Here is a 17,196-nt window from a genome sequence, read left to right on the forward strand (position 1 = left end):
AGACATATGTGTGTGTCTTGTATTAATTTTTTTAAAACCTGACTTCATGTGCAAAAGGGGCGGTGTACCTAGAGTTCACAATTTCTCCAGAGGATCGTACAGAATGTTTTGTGTGGACACAACTCTTGTCAGAAGAAGCACATTCATCCAAAGCTCTGTTTATGTTGCTAGAAAAAAAAATACATAGAAAGTTCACAGGCAGCAGCTTGATTGAAGCCAGAATCTGGCCTAACCAGAAGGTCTAGATGCATGAGGTCCACTGATTCCACAGTCTGATAGACACACATGAATAATGAGCTGTCATGCAGGCAGCTCCACCAGTTCAATCTCACCTCTGCGTCTTCAGGCGCCACATCCGCTCTCATGTCTGCTCGACGGGTTAATTCTCACCATTTAAAAAAATATATATTTTCTTTTGGGTTTAGTTTAGTTTCAGTCTAAAAAAAAAGGCCACAGCGGAAAGTTAAAATGCGGTTTGCTAAGGAAAGTTGGCTGTTTCCGTTCACTGAACAAATGGGACAACTGTGCAATTTTTAAAGAGGCGGAGAAATGGTTATTTTTGCCTGTGTCCGAGGGAGCATGGGTGCCACAGACCACTTCATATCTGATCTCAAATGTGGTATCTGCATCCTCCTTTTCGGTATTTCCTTCCCAGTTGTCTTGTTCCCAGGATACAGTAGCTGAAGCTATGAGGAGAAATAACTCTTCAAAATGTTTCAACTTCTCAGAGGTAAGGATCATTTTGAAACAACCTTTATGAAATACCAGCAAGTAGAATGTAATTACATTCGATTTAGGATCTTGAGTGGCCTATGGCTCGTGTTTAAAAAATGTCTTAACATCTTTTCAAAACTAAATCCAATCAATCAAATTAACATGTCAACCGGTTCTTAAACAGCTAGAATAACAAAACAACACGGCAGCTTATTGGTGTGATTGGTGTCTTGTACATGAATTGTCTGTGTTTTTTTGCCATTGCCAAACAGTTGTGGGGAAGATTAATGGAGTCATGTTTAAAAAAAGAAAGCCCTGTCCCATGCAAGGCTAGGTTTATAGCAATAACTTGGGTTTGTGATGACAATAAAATAAGGTTTGAGAGCCCATTAAATGGCCATTCTTGAATTTAAAGGTCCCATATGCTCCATTTCAGGTTCAAAGTTGTAATTTGGGTAATGTACTAGAAACTGTATTCACAGTGTAGACTCCAGAAATCCCTTTTTTATTTCTCACAGTGCCATGGCTGAATCTCCTCTTTTCAGACTCAAGCCCCGCCTTCCAAAAAGACCAGTTTGCCCCAAATCTAACTGCCCGGTTTGAATCTAACTGACAGATTCAGGGGTATCTGGGGGACCCATATTATATTAATGTTGAAAAAACAGTAAAGTAGAGCATTTTGCATAAATTGTGAGCTTTAAATAAATCATTTACCAGTAAGGAGGTTTATTGTCAACGAGGGGAGAAGGTCAGGGTTTTTAAATGGGGGACAGAAAACTAACAGTTTGCTAGTCAGGGATCAAAGAGGCGTCAAAGAGTGTGTTGACAGTCATTTATGGAAAGGTGGAACTCATAAGCAGCTAAGATGAATAGAAGTGATAAGGTCACGGGATGCAGCAGAAAGCAAGGACTCTTATCTGTTTCCCCTGAGCTGACGCTGAGAGAGAGTTGCCCTAAGAGCTTAATGCCAAACACTCTCTCTGTGAGAACCGTCTATTGTGTCCAAGGTGATAGTGTGTGGGTCTCAGGACCTGAAATCAGATAAACCTTCCAAAAATAATCCATGGGTGGCCTTTTTTTTCTTTTTGAGAGGCTTCTCATATTTTCGGCAGCAGTACAAAACCCTCCCTATCTACAACTTACCTTTAGATCTCATCTCAGTGGCTGTTTTTGTTCTCCGTTTTCAAATTCAGCAAAGGCCAAACTTGAAATTTTCTTATTGACTGATTCCAGAATCATCTAATTGTATACATTTAAAAGTGACAATGAATATTTTCTTTCCACTGTCTACCAATAAAGATGTTGAAATCAAAACCACTGATCTGTTAAGGGAAGGAGTACTGTCAGTGGAGCATTTGAATTTCACGTATCTTAATGCTAACCATACTTTCACAGTTTTTATTCTAGTTTAGTGTTAGGATAAGAATCCTCTGATCTAATAAAGCAATCAAACTTCTCCTGCCTTGCAGAGACAACGGGACTCCTCAGAGCAGGCCTCGTACTTGGAGCTTCTCCAGGACCACGATGTCAGATGCACTGTGAAGAGGCTTTTCTCAGGCACCTTGCAGTTGCCCAAGCTGTCCTGCAGAACCTCCACGCAGGACAGACCAGAGGATGGCCCCAAGTCCGTCCCCAAACCACGTGGAATCAAGCCCTCCAGGAGCTATGGGACTCTGACCAGCTGCATCCCCAGAGCCTTGTGAGTCACTGATTCTATGTGTTGCTTTCATTGCCTTTCTGAATGAGACTGACAACTCCCCCTTTTTTTTCATCGTCAACCAAACTTTGGACTATTTAAGTGTACGTGTTCCCGCTTTAAAGGTTCTCCAAGGAACTTTCAGTTTGCGATAATTCTTGCACTCCCTTTGGACAAAAGCAGTTGTGTTTTTACTACGCCAGTTGTTGTTCCTGGGCGAGTGTACCCATGACAAAGGCATTAATAAAATCTATATAAAAATAGCATTCTATGCACTGATGGTCTTGTTTGCTGACACATGTCATTTATGATAATCAGATGGAAAACAAGTCTTTCAGAAATATTTAAAGGTTCCTCGTAGAACCTTTAAGGGAAAGTGTTGGTATATTAAATGATGGAAGAAAACAAACGTAGACTTCAAACTCCTTTCAGCAGGCCAAATCTTTCTTTCTAGATTTATTTTCTAGTTAAAGTATTTATAAGCTCTGTGGAATGAGTGAGCCGCCAACAGTTTTGCACATTGTCCAATGATTAAAATGTTATTGGTCAATCAATAACCAGCGCGTGTGAATACAGCAGGTCGCGTCAACACACTTTTAGGATAACTTTGCAGCACCATCTTCCAACTGCGTTTCCTGTAGGTATCCAGTGTTTGGCAAAGCTACTTTAGATGTTTTTTTTTGGGGGGGAGGGGGTTGGCTTTATTTTGGTAGAAGCTGATTTCCTTGTGATTCAACAAAGTATTCTGCTTAAGGCTTTGCTCTCGCCTCTGTTGAAAAAAAAGATCACTATAAAGATCAGACAAACAAGGCTCTTGTGCTTTTTTCCCCCCCAACAACATTTAAACTGCTATCAAACCCATATATAGAATTGTTATCAGTGCATGTGTGTACTAAACTTTTTTCATATATGGAAGGAATGCAGACGGACATGTTTGATTACGTAGGAAGCTGTAATGCATGTCAGAGGTGATCATCAGATATGGCTGTACTGTGGAATGAGACAGCTGTATGGTTGTCATTTTCTATTTTATAGTTAGCACACCGTCATCACTGTGGAATTAATACGCTTAATGTTGGAAGCAACACACGCACGCAGAGTGAAATTTGACTTCATTTGGTCACAATATGACGTCAGAAATGCTTTAAACATGATGACTTGAACATTTTAGGATTTCTTCTAAGATTCTTACCACTTGATTCAAATGGACGAAAAACAAGTTTAACAATGTTTGGAAACAACTTCATAATGATGCCATTGATCACCTATTTGTTTTCACAATTCCCATTTTTAAACTATAATTTAGCCTTTACACTTTAATTTGGAGCATTAAACTGTGCTTCTGAAACGATTTAACTGCCATTCTGTTTAAGAGTAGTACACATAAGTAAATACATCCTGTAACTTTTCCTCATTTCTGGAAAGTTTTGTAAATTGTGATGTTTAGGCTCTATTTATCCATTAGTCTTTGTATACCAGCAAGTAAAAAGCAACACGGCCATAGACTAAAAAGCCTTTCATTGAGATGCTTCTCTGCATGAAGAGGGCCATGTGCTTGCATCTTTACAAGTTGGTAGTGCAGTTTTGACGCAGCTCCAGTTAAATTGTTTTTGCGGATTAGCAGTAGAATGCCACACATGTTTGTGTAATCTAATCAGAATGAATCAGATGTACTTTATCATGATGGTGATGATGATGTTACTGATTTCATATAATTATACAGCCATAAAAATTGTATTAAACCTGCAATAACTATCTTTAGAATAGTTATGCACTCAAGTGTTGTCCTCAGTGGAAGCTTGTTTTGAAGAGTCTGTGATCTGAAAGTTTACCACGGACTGTTATTAAGCCAATACAGGCAGCGTAGTCATGCAGTCAAACACGTTCCTTTAATACAGCTACATCAATGTAGACAGACAGGTTGAGAATGAGTATGTCTGTGTGGCCAAAGCAGGTTCAGCAATGTGTCACCCCCTTGGAACAACTTCTGAAATAACACAGGCTTTGGACAGGAGACAGTGGCTTCAACTTCCCGATGAAGTCCCAGTGCAGAATTTCCAACACAGGAACTGAAGAGTTACCCTTTGGCCCGTAACTCTCCTTGTACGCAAGAAAGTAGACGCTGTAGAAGTTTCCAGAGAAAACCAGCAGCTGGATCCAAGTGTGACCACATGACCACCAGAATCAGAAGATGAACAGGGTTTTTCTAAGTTAAGTTCAGTCATCAGATAAGTTGCCTCATGGGAGTCTGAGTGTACTGTAAGTTTGACTAAAGCCATGAAATGTGCCACTTTGGAAAACTTGTAAATAGACTCTTGGTTGACTGTACCATATTGAGGGAGACTGCAGCTCAGTAGTAGAAAGATAGACCTTGTCTTCTAGCCGTATGTTGATGGGCAGGTAGTGTCCAGTTGGTTTGTCAGAACTCTCTCGCAGAAACGGGGGACTTGGAAACAGGGTTGATGAATGAACTGAGACTGAACCAGAACATTAAAGTTGCAGCAGGCCATAAAAACAATACAATAAGCTGAAATGCAGGACCCCTTTCATTTTGACAAGTGCGACTTTAAAAGAGGTTTGATACCTTATAGGGATAATAAATGCCAAATAAATGCACATCTGATGCTTGAATTTATTCCTGCCTTAAAGTACAATATTTTTGTAAATAGTAGATTAAAAGTCAAAATCTCAGTGGGGACCTCCAGCGCATGATGTTCAATCGATCAGTGACTGTTTCACACCATCAAGAGAAGAGAAAATAAGCTTCAGTGATGGCGGCTGCTATAAAAACCTTCACCTGCATTTGTCCCTAGAATGACAAGTTTACATCTGCATTGCTACATTTTGAGGAGAACACATTTCTCAGGTTCAAAAGGAACGTGCAGACAATATCTATGAGTGTTTATCAAATTAAAGAGCCTCCAACCAAGACATTTTTCTTCCCCTGCTCTCTACCATCTGTTGGTCATAGGTTCAGTCCTGTGTCAGATGTTCCAGCTCCCTAGGTTATTTCAGTTACTCCAGACAGCACCGGTGTTGAGCTTGAGTCCTTTTCCTTACTCTTCAGCGATAAACAGTGAGATTGGGTGAAGGGGTGAAGATGGCGTTGCCTCTGGTCACAGATAGAGAGCGCCATCGTGACAGCACCCATGCTCACTATGGCTTTTATCTACCTCTGCTTTTTATAGTCAGAGGCCCTTCATGTGACTCTTCCTGGTGTACGCTCAGAGCATGTGAAAGGCAAAAAGGGCTGTCTCTGAGGGAATAGGCATCTCTTCACAACAGATAGCACTTCGGGGACCAGAGGAAAAATTACAGAGTGAGCAAAGTCAGTTGGAGGAAAGAAGTGGAAGACAGACCGAGCCCAGGCGACAGCTTAATGTTTATACACTGGAGGAAGTCATTATCGAGCCCAGTTTGAGGTTGCTGAACAATATGCTCCGTGAGATTAGGAGTGATGGGGGGAGGGGAGTTGCAGACAGTTGGAAAGAGGGAGAGAGAAGCGGGGAGAGGAGGTTATCCGTCATGCTTCTCTTCCCCTGTAAATCAGACGTCCATATTTAGTTTGAGAGAGGGAAGGCCCTAGCAGTAATGTAAACAAAGAGCCTGCGGAGAGGGAGGGAGCACATCAGCATGAAATGTTTTAGTCCATTGCCCAGCACGGCAGTCAGCGTAAAGAGACAGGATAGGATAGGTTTCAAATAAAGATAGAAAAGTGTGATAAGGAGGTGGCTTTTTTTGGGAGGGGTTTTTTGGCTCTTTTTTGGATCGTGAAAGAAGCTTATATGAGAGTTAAGTGAGAGAGGTATGGAGTAATCATGAGCAGGCCCAGGTTTTGTTCAAATATGAGGAAGCAAAGGATCGGACGAGAGGCACTGGCTTCACCTGTGCTAGTAAATTGAGACAAACAGCAACAGGAACAAATGGACCGGTGACTTACTGTATGTCAAGCCACGAAAACGTTTTATAAAGTTTATTTGAAGAAAAAAAACGAGAAACAGATCCTCAAATAGTTCCAAAGTTACCAAAGGCAGAGCGAACCGAGTGGACCAACCACCTGAGCCCCCCCACCCCTCCCCCCCACCCCTCCTGAACATCCTCGGTTTCGCCATGAGCCAGCGTTGCTCTGAAAGCTCCGAAGAAGAGCAGGCCGAGGTGGAGGATAGGCCCCAGGAACGAAGAAGGGTGACCAGGCTGCCCATCATTCAGCTCATGCCCAGGTCCAAAGCGGGTTCCCCCGGGGGTTCCCCAAAGATCTCGCCCAAGGACTCCCCTCGTGGCTCTCCAAGAAACTCCCCGCTGCTCTTCAGGAAGCTGCTGATGAACCGCAGCATCAACCTCCAGCGGCGCCGATTCACTTTGGCCCACACGCCCAGGTAAAGTCCACAAGACGGCACAGATGACAACGCCAGTGCTCTGTTTGTGCTCCACCTAATACATTTGTATAATCGGATCGTATTCACATGGAGAATTCGGTTCCTTTTTGTCCAAGCTGTTAAAGGTATAGTCTGTTATGATTCTGGATAAAACTTTTGTCAAAATCAGTGAATATCTCCTCAAGATCCCCTACCTCTCCGTGAGGTGTGTGCGCTGAATAAAAGACCCCACCTTTAATCTAAGCGCACATTTAAAAAAAAAATCTTAGCAATATGTGAATTTTTCTTTTCTTCATAAATATTTTGTTTTTTAAAACACACCCTGAATTTACTATTTCAGGACTTGCACTGTGATCCAAGGTTTTATGGGCACTTAAGGCAATTTTTAACAACAGTCTCTCCTCTGTCCTTTAGCTATATTTGCTGGTTAATGTTTCAGTGAATCCGTGTGTTGTTGACGTAGGGGATGGTTCTTGTCACATGGCAGAGGGTTACTCCACTCCACAGCTGCAGACGTGGATGTATTTTTGCTTCATGTTATGTGCTTGCGGCAGCCAATCACTCAACAAAATGGTTGCCCTTTAGTTTGTGTACTCGTCTTTTCAGGGAAATCCTACTAAATGAAATCCTAATAATGTGAGGATTATTAAGATGCGGTCTCATCTTCTATAAACAGACCACTGAGAATATAGCACAGCAAAATGCAGGTCGTTGGCTTCTATGCTTGAAAGGAACTTATTTTTATTCATGACTGTAAAACACGTTCGATTCTACAAGGCACCTGTAGTGGATTTTGCCGAACAGCGAATTGTAGGAGTTGTATGTAAAAAATGGCCCAGTATTGCTGCTTCATAGGTTAATGTGTTTTTCCACAGCTTTTGTTTTCCTACTGAGCGGTCACATCTCAGCAAACATACAGCCCAACCACATCCCTGCTGTCACTACATCAGTTTGTTGTTCCACTTCTTTTTCAAGCACACATCTTAATCTGTCAACTACAATGCAACCTTTTTTGATAGCGACTTGCAAATTAATTTAAGTACACCTCTAGCTTGGACATTTGGCTGCTCAGCTTCAAACATTATTCGATTCATTCTTAATTTATTCATCCTTTATCTAGCTTGTGAACAGTACAGCTGTCTTGCCGCCATCAGCCAGCCCTGCTCTGTTACCTGCCTCTGGTTGGTTGCTTTAGTTTTATGAGCCGTTATTGCATCAGGTCTGGCCTACAATTCCAGTGCAAATTAAACATTTACTTGCCTAACGATGTGGAGGCTAGAGCCATAGGCACAATTAAACCACTCTTGACCCTAACTTCCCTAGAGAGGAAGAATAAACAGGGCCTTGCACATGTGTGTATGGAGGAACAAACATACGCATATTTGTTATTCTTTTGTTTGGGGGGGGCAGGGTATCTCCTCTTTTGTGAGTTAAATTGTGGAAAATTTGTAAAGTAATATGAAAGCAATTTTCAAGGACATGCCTCCTATCTCTTTGTCAATATTTGCTCTTCACTTCTCAACATGTACACACTGAGGTGTAGGCACCTATCAAGTCCGGGCTATCACATTATAAGGCGACACCCACTTCGGTGAAATACAATCAAATTTATTTATTTAACTTTTATTTATCCTTTTGAAATTGCTAAGAAACAATGTCTTATTTAAGCAATGGCCTGGTAGGAGGTGAATGACCTCCTGGGGGGAAAGGGGAGAGGGAGAGAACAAGACAACACTGTACTATAGCCAGTAAAATCACACATAGACAACAATAACATATTCAACATAGCAACAGAAGTTAGACAAACAGCAGTAACATACAGCATAGCAATAGATAAATGTACTAGATCACGGTGAGCTTAGACTGAAGCAGCTACAGGTGTGCTTTATACATTTTGTTAGGGCCTGTTTGAAGAGTCTAACAGAGGTAAAGGATTGTAACTTTAGGGATTTTTGAAGTTGGTTCCAGCTGTCAGCGGCCGCAAACTGGAAGGAGGAACGGCCCAGGGAGGAGTATGCCCTAGGAGCATTTAACAGAATGAGGGGGGCAGAACGGGTGTTGTGTGTAGGGTGGGGGCGCAGGTGAAGAAGCTGAGTTAGATAGGGAGGAGTGAGACCTAGAAGAGTTTTAAAAACCAGCATCAGCCAGTGGATGTTGCGCCTGATGTCCAGGGGTGGCCAGTTTACCAAGGTGTAGAGGTCACAGTGATGGGTCCTGTACGGGGCCTTAGTTGCAAAACGAATGGCCGAGTGATAGAGGACATTAAGCCGCTCAAGTGCTCCTTTACGGGCGGACCTGTAGATGACATCGCTGTAATCGAATAGTGGAAGGACAGTAAGCTGAACCAGGGAGCGTTTGACAGAGGCAGTGAATGAGGAGCGGTTGCGATAGAGGAAGCTGAGTCTGGCTTTTACTTTCGACTGCAGAAAGGACAGATGTTCAGTGAAGGAGAGGATGCTGTCAATCCAGACTCCCAGGTATTTGTAGGAGGACACTAGTTCAAGTTTTTGGCCTGTAGCAGTCAGAATGGTACCATCTTGGAGGGGGGGCTTACGACCAAACCACATGACCTTGGTTTTAATGGGGTTTATGGCCAGTCCGAGGGCAGAAAAGCCAGCCTGTATGGAGTGGAAGCTCTGCTGAAGTGTTCCCAGTGCAATGTCAGGTAAGGGGCCAGTGGCATAGAGAACTGTGTCGTCGGTATAAAGATGGATAGATGAATTGCCAGCTGATTTGATTATGTCATTTATGTAAATTGAGAAAAGAACTGGGGCTAATATGGAGCCCTGTGGGACGCCGTTTAGAATAGACAGGGGTTGCGACGAGATGCAGTCAGATTTCACATATTGGGAGCGTCCAGAGAGGTAGCTGTTAAACCAGGCTAGTGAGGTAGTGGAAACACCGATGGAGTTTAAGCGTTTCAAAAGCTGTTCATGAACTACAGTGTCAAAGGCCTTGGCCAGGTCGATGAAGACGGCCACACAGAATTGCTTGGAGTCCAGAGCACTGACAATGTCATTAATTACTTTGAGAGTCGCAGTTTCGCAGCTATGACCTGTGCGGAACCCAGATTGAAAGTCAGACAGTATGTTGTTGGTGTTAAGGAAGCATACCAGCTGTTTGCATGAACCTTAAAGCAGAGTGAAAAACAGAGTCCAGGAGTTTAAGACATGAATGTGATGCATGCCGGTAAACCACATCACCGTAATCAAGGACAGACATGAAAACTGCCTCAATAATCCTTTTCCTACTAAATAAAGGGAAGGTGGTTTTGTTCCTATAAAAATAGCCAATTTTTTGTCGTAGTCGACAAACAAGATTTTTTATATGAAAATTAAAAGTGAGTTTATCATCTAACCAGATGCCGAGATATTTGTACTCTGTAACTCTTTCAATTAAAAATCCATTCTTTGTAAAAATATTAAAATCATTCAAATTTGTAGTTCTTGCTCTGGAGAAACACATATATTTGGTTGTGTCTGTATTTAGAACCAGCCTGAGGTCCACTAGACAGTCCTGCAGGGTGTTAAAAGAGCTTTGTAGGTTCTGAATAGATTGGTGCACCGAATCGGAAATGCAATACAGTACTGTGTCGTCAGCGTATAGATGGGCGTGACAGTTTTTTAGCGATGAAACAATGTTATTTATATAAATTGTGAAAAGAACCGGACCTAAAATTGAGCCCTGTGGGACACCATTTGTAACAGTTAAAAACTCAGATTGGTATCTTCCCAGTTTAACTGACTGCTGTCTATCAGAGAGATACTCCCTAAACCAGCTACATGCAGAATGATCAAAGCCAATGTCATGCAGCCTCTGTAAAAGCAAATGGTGGTCAACAGTATCAAAGGCCTTTGAAAGATCAATAAAAAGTGCTGCACAGTGCTTTTTCTTGTCTAATGCTCTAACAATGTTGTCTACAACCAAAGTCACAGCAGAGACAGTACTGTGGCCTTCCCTAAAACCAGATTGGAATGGGCTCAAAATGGAAGCACTAGTTAGAAATGTTTTTAACTGATTATTAATAAGTGATTCTAGAATTTTTGCCAGGCATGGGAGTTTGGAAATTGGCCTGTAGTTATTAAGATTATTTTTGTCCCCACCTTTATGTAAAGGAATTACGTGAGCTTTTTTCCAAATTTTAGGAACTATTCCAGAGGAGATGGAAAGATTAAAAATATGGTTTATTTGTTTTGATATTATATGTGTAGAGAGCTTGATTGAAAACGGGTCCAAATTGACCTATGGCTTTCCTGACCATGGCTGTGCACTTATTCCTAAATTGTCTAAAAATAGTCCAATTGGTATTATCTCCAGAGCGTCTAGCTAGAGACCATGCTTTATTTGTTTCGGAAAATAAATCAGACAGTTCACTTGTAAACCAGGGGTTTGATCTATTTTTTACTCTATGCTTTTTAAGGGGCGCATGCTTGTTTATAATTGAGGTGAAAGTATTGATGAAATAGTCTAAGGCTAACTCAACATCCGAAATTTCCGTAGTGAGTTGAATGTCACTATGACGGCGATCACTTAAAAAGGCTTGCTCATTAAAAAAAAGCCATGGATAAACTCTCAAAACTCCTGCCTTCCTTTTGTTGGCAAGCAATGCACATTAAACATTCCGAAAGTAGCCTACTAGAACACTCAGTGCGTGTTTAGAAGTTCATTCACCTTCATGAACATGTAGTATAGGGGGGATCATTCCCCCCAGGCGTTAAATGGTCTTAGATTTGAGATTGGCAGACACATTTATTTTCCAAGGTTTACAGTGAATCTCCAGCCAAAACCGTTTCATTAATTTCAATGTGTTTGCTGAAAATCTAAATATTAGCGGGCCTGAGTCCAGTCAAGGGGATTTCAGTCTGGAAAGTCAGATGCTTACGGTCTAACACAGATATTCAACATGTCAGAGCTTTAATATTACACAGCCCCGAGGTCAGGCCATTGGAAGTGTCCTGCTGCAGGGTATGTGCAGTGTCCCATAATGTCAGAACTGAAAGAAATGGACAGAGATGAGTTATCGCAGGATGGCTGGCAAGGAGGAGGAATTAAACAAACGGGGGGTCCGGCGGAAAATGAATGTCGCAGGCAGCTCAAATATAGTACATACCCGAAAAGTTATTTTCACTTAGTGTTTAAAGTTGATTAAGCCTTGTTTTTCTCTCCAGAGGGACCATGTTAATTTTGAGGCGAAAAACGTGAGAGTTGAAAGTTTTCTATCCGTTATGTCTTTAATTGATGAATTTAGACTTATTCCTGGCTGATTTAACTCAAACACAAAAATTCTAAAAAAAAAATATAGACTTCTGCATCTCTTTTGTTCTATGGTCGGTAAGGACTATCAACTCTTAATTATAAAAAGCACAGTCTGTGTGATCCTGTAATCCTAAAATGTGTTGCATTACATATCACTTTTTAAATGATAGAAAAAAATGTGTCATGTTATTTTAAATAATTTGCATATGACAAAAGGACTGTGAAATATTTGTATTTATTTTGATTTTTTTTGTTGTTGCAAAAACTGGTACGGTTAGTGAGTGATTAGATATTATATAATAAATTAAATATAATTTAAAGGAAAACATGTAGTACCCACTGCCATGTATAAATCAACGACCTTTCTCCAATTATCTTTTAAAGATGATAATCCTCCCACTGTCAATAAGGTATAGTACAGATGAATGGGTAGAATTTACAACAATTTTTATTAACCTTTATTTTTCCAGGAATATACTCATTGAGATTCAAAATCTCTTTTTCAAGAGAGTCCTGGCCAAGAAGGCAGCATAAAAACATAAAAGTTTCACATTAAAAAACAAAATTTCACACTTAAAACAAGACACAAAACCAATAAAAAGTAAATAGAAATAAAATAAAAAGTCACAAAGCATCAATCTCATTGGCAGTAAGTCAGTGTTCAGTAACCGGGCATGTACAGTTTGCGGTTAAATAGTCCTTAATCCTGCTTTTGTAATCGTTCATGGTGATAAGGGATTCAAGTTTAAGGTGTTCCTGTAGCTTACACCATGATGAGGGGGCAAAAGATTTAAAGGCACTTTCACCAAACGCAGTGCGAGTCCGAGGAACGTTATACGTAATCAAACTGCTAGACCGAGTGATACGAGCACTGTTTTTAGGAACCATTAGAGAACACAAATAAGGAGGCAGATCGTACAAAATTGCCTTATAAAGGAACATATACCAGTGTTCCATCCTACGGGTGTATAAGGAAGACAGACCAACTTTCTCATACAATTTACAATGGTGCGTTCGGAATCCAGAGTTTGAGACAAACCGTAATGCTGCATGGTACACAGAATCTAGCAATTTCAGAGATGATGAGTTTGCGTGCATATATAAAATATCACCGTAATCAATAACAGATAAAAAAATGGCTTGGACAATTTTCTTCCTGGCACAAAATGAAAAACAACATTTATTTCTGTACAAGAAACCCAGTTTTATTCTTAGCTTTTTAGTAAGACAATAACAATGAACATTGCATTTCATTTTCGTCTCCACTAGAGGCTGCTATGTCTGTGAAATGGGGGTGAAGAGGATGGGTTCAGATCATAGATAGTATTAATAATATAATTTTCTACATGGAAAAGAATAACACAAGGCTGGCTGGTGGGTAGTAGGGGAAATGACCAAGCAATGAAAAAAAAAATTCAGCTTTATATCTGTATATTTTACCTCAAAACAGTTTGTAAATCCATGTAATTGAAAACGTATTGCTCAATTCCCATGACATTATGTTACAATGCCAGTTATCAAACATCACAAAACTATAACATGCCATAGAATATCTGAAGCATATACTTATATATACTTTTTAGTTCCAAATAAAGTTTATTCTGATACAGGGATATTATTTATATGAGCATTTTTTTAGGCCCAGCTTCAGAAAAGACAATATAACCACATTTTATCCTATCACTAGTTTAATTAATTGTAATACTTCCCATGTTGTGGCTGTTTTATAGGTGTGGCTCATAAAAATTTGATCTTGAGACAGTCTCCCAACATAGGTTTGCTGTATATGGACTTATCCTATGGCCAAACAATGTACATGGAAGCCAAACACGGGAGTGATACAACATTAAGAGTGTTATAATATAATACCACATATACAGTATACAAGCAAGAGGCAAGTTGAAGGCGCGATGTTGTGATGAAATAAACAGCGTACTTTTAATTTGTCTTGCTCAATAAATGAAATGCATTTTTTTCTATTTTTGAAACCAACCTTGAGTGCTTGAATTTGGATTCTTTAAGACCATTTTTTGGTCATAACTCTTCCTCACCTCTGTGGACAATTGAACCTGTTGCTTATCATGGACAGTAATAAAGCCTCATATGACTTGTAGTGGACACTTCCTGTATGCTCCTTCCTCACATAATGAAAAATTAGATGTTTCCGTCCCTGCTGTATTGTCACACCACTCGGGTTTTTCATGGACGACACCAAATATTTACTTAACAGTGATGAGTTATATTGTGTCAATCACATGGATTGCGTCATGGCATGAAAAGAGAAACTCAATGTTGAAGAGTGAATTGAATCACCTCAAAAAAAGAAAAAGAATAATAAAAAGCACACACACAATATTGAAGTATTGACTGACCAGTGAACTGCTGTCGCTGCCGGCACGGAGGCAGGCCGCTTTACACGAGCAGAGAGGAACTGCACACACTCGCATAGAAACAAACTTGTCTCATACTTAATAACACTCTGATGTTTTATTTTTTTATTTCCTCTTTTGCCTCACCTCTACTGGTCCCCATCGCAACCCAGTGCTCTTCACTCCAGTTCACTTTCTCACGCAATGACTTTCTTATTATCTTTACACTCTCTCTGTACAATTTGCCCCTCTCTCTCTCTCTTTTTCTCTCTCTCTCGACCACTCAGCACCCCACCCCTCTCTCTCTCCACAATCTCTCTCCCTCTCTCTCCCTCACTCTCTCAACTCCCCCGGGAGGTAGTGTTGTTGTTTGTTGTTTTAAGCCAGAGTTTGGTCCCACCACTCTCAAGAGACAAGAGAAGAGGGGAGCAGAAGTCTGTTATGGCCTGCTGACAGGGACTACATGGGACGGCCCACTCCAGGGAGCATCTGATGGGATTATAACACTCTTTCCAGCTCATATTTTTTTATCTTCCCCCCAACTAAGAATAACTCAGTCCGTTGTTGGCGTAGCATCACAGAGTCCCAGTCTATACGTTCAAATGGACAGCTTTGCGCCAGTTTTTCCAGACCGTTATCTTTAAGGACAGGAAGTACCTGGGGCCCCTTGTTGAGGATTTTTTTTGTTTTGTTTTTTGTCACTTGGGAGAATTCAGTCTCGGCGTTTCCTATTTAGGAGTGTGAGGAGAGGGAGGGCAAAAATAAGGAGGAGAGCCACGCGAGAGAAGCGCTTATCTTGGCACGTCTGTGGTGAGCTGAAAGGAGCACGAGCGCGGAAAGGAAGAAGAAACCAGATGAGCACTGACAACTGACGGCATCCTCATTTTCACTTGATTTGATCCCGGCCAGGCCACCACACTTTCAACTGTCAGTGAGACGATATGCTAACTCACTCTGTGAGTGGGTTCTAACGGCCAGGACTCTTTGCCTTTTTAGGCTGTTCACACATCACACACACTCGCAAACACACACACACACACTGAACTGAACCTTTTTGATTCTTCCTTTTCCACCAAAACAATCTGACATATCCTTTACGTCGAGACCAAGTGCTGAACGAATTTTCCAGTTTGATGCACTTTGATCTGTTGATTCTTCGCTGACCTGGAAGTGACTTGCTTCTCGCTAATAACTTTTAACTAATAAATATAGAGAGAGCGGTGGAGGCCTGACTGTCTGTTGACTGTTGACTTTTTCCCTTCCTGCTCTCAGCTGTTTTGCACCTTGTTGTTTTGCATTTGACGTTTTTCTCCTGAATCGTCCCATCAAAGGGATCTGTCTTTTCTGCCGACTTGTGACCGCAGAGTGAGTTTTTGGACAGCTTTTCTTCCCGTTTCATGACAGCATGGGACTTTTGCTCGCACCGCCGCAGAAGTTAACTTTGTTTACCCGTGGCTTCCCACAGCTGCAACACTGATGCCTGTCTGAACTAAGCCCATACTCCTTTTTGAAGCCGCCCAACAAAATGATGAACAAAGACTCTCGCTTTTCAAGGAAGATGCACGGCAACTTCTCCAGCCGCCGGCACTCGTGCATTGGGTACGTATCCAGTGGTGTGTTGAAAGTGAGACTGATTGTGATTGCAGCAAATGGAGCAGTAATACATGTGCTCGCAGATGTTCAGGAAGTTATGGGAAGCTGAGTTCACGTGTTTCTGCATTTGGCAAGTACAGTACAGCCGGTTTTTCTTTTGTGGTTTACAGTACAAGAAACATGAAATACAATCAGCTGAATATTTAACACAGCAGCTCTGGCATCGTGTGTACAGCAGTATCACATTGTGTTGGTATTGATCTGGTGCTTTTGTTTTATTCTGTTGTGCAGTCGGGATTTTTACCAAGTTCCAGTCTAACCGTGCCATTAAGATTACAATAAAATAAAACATAAACAGCTATTTAAGATTAAAAAAAAACTTTGTCATGGCAATTACCGTAATGTCTTTGCAACTCTCTGGCAGTTGAAAGCACTGCTTGGATTTGCTTAAGCAGAACTTGAGTGAGTGGTAAGTCTGCACCTGTATCCTGTTTGAACTCAAACACTTGGGGTGTAATGATACATGGATATAGATTGATATATCGATTAATTGGCAAAAGATCGAACCATATCTATGCAACACCCAAAATCTGATGGCTATCGGGGTCTATAATATATCCTCTTATTTTGACAATCACCGTGTGACGCTGAATGGATTGTTTTTCATTTACATATGTGTAAGAGCTCAGAAATAAAATGGCAAAATCATATTTTATTGGTTCTTGTGAGTTGATATAAATGTAACAGGTTGTGTTAAATTATATAATCAAAGTGGTATCGCGACAGACTTCATATCAGCAGATATTGTACCCCTGTCCAAATTAATCGATCTAATATCGTATCGTGATGAAACAGCAATTTATACCCCTATCAAATGCTGCATAACACCATAGACAAATATCTGCCAAATGATTCGGTGTGTGCCTTAGAGAAGCTGGCTGGGCATTGCAGGGCTCGGGGCTTGGCATGGTGGGTCGATTGGCTGTGTCCACTGATGGCCCTCCTTGGGGTCCGTGGACCCGAGCCAAGTGGAGGTTTCTGTGTTGGCCGCAGCACAGCCGTCATGTGGACTTTGGGGTTTCATAAGAGGACTGAAGAAGTTATTGGCGTACTGTGCATGAAAGCGGACCGGCGGGGCAGATTTCCTCTGTTTTCTATCTAGTCCTTTTTGGAAAAACCAAACGGAGAGGAA

General features: G+C 41.1%; 1 protein-coding gene across 1 annotated transcript in view; it reads left to right on the top strand.

The window, feature by feature from the left end:
* Positions 1–15,936: 15,936 nt before the first annotated feature.
* The window catches only part of pde4ca (phosphodiesterase 4C, cAMP-specific a), a gene marked incomplete at its 5' end in the record, with an annotated part of 37,246 nt that continues 35,986 nt past the window's right edge, over positions 15,937–17,196 (top strand). Inside the window, 1 exon segment of the mRNA XM_080034407.1 lies at positions 15,937–16,010. Within this exon segment, the coding sequence (XP_079890533.1) occupies positions 15,937–16,010 (74 nt within the window).

The sequence above is a fragment of the Ammodytes marinus genome, assembly GCF_949987685.1.
Source record: "Ammodytes marinus genome assembly, chromosome: 9".
Classification (NCBI taxonomy): domain Eukaryota; kingdom Metazoa; phylum Chordata; class Actinopteri; order Uranoscopiformes; family Ammodytidae; genus Ammodytes; species Ammodytes marinus.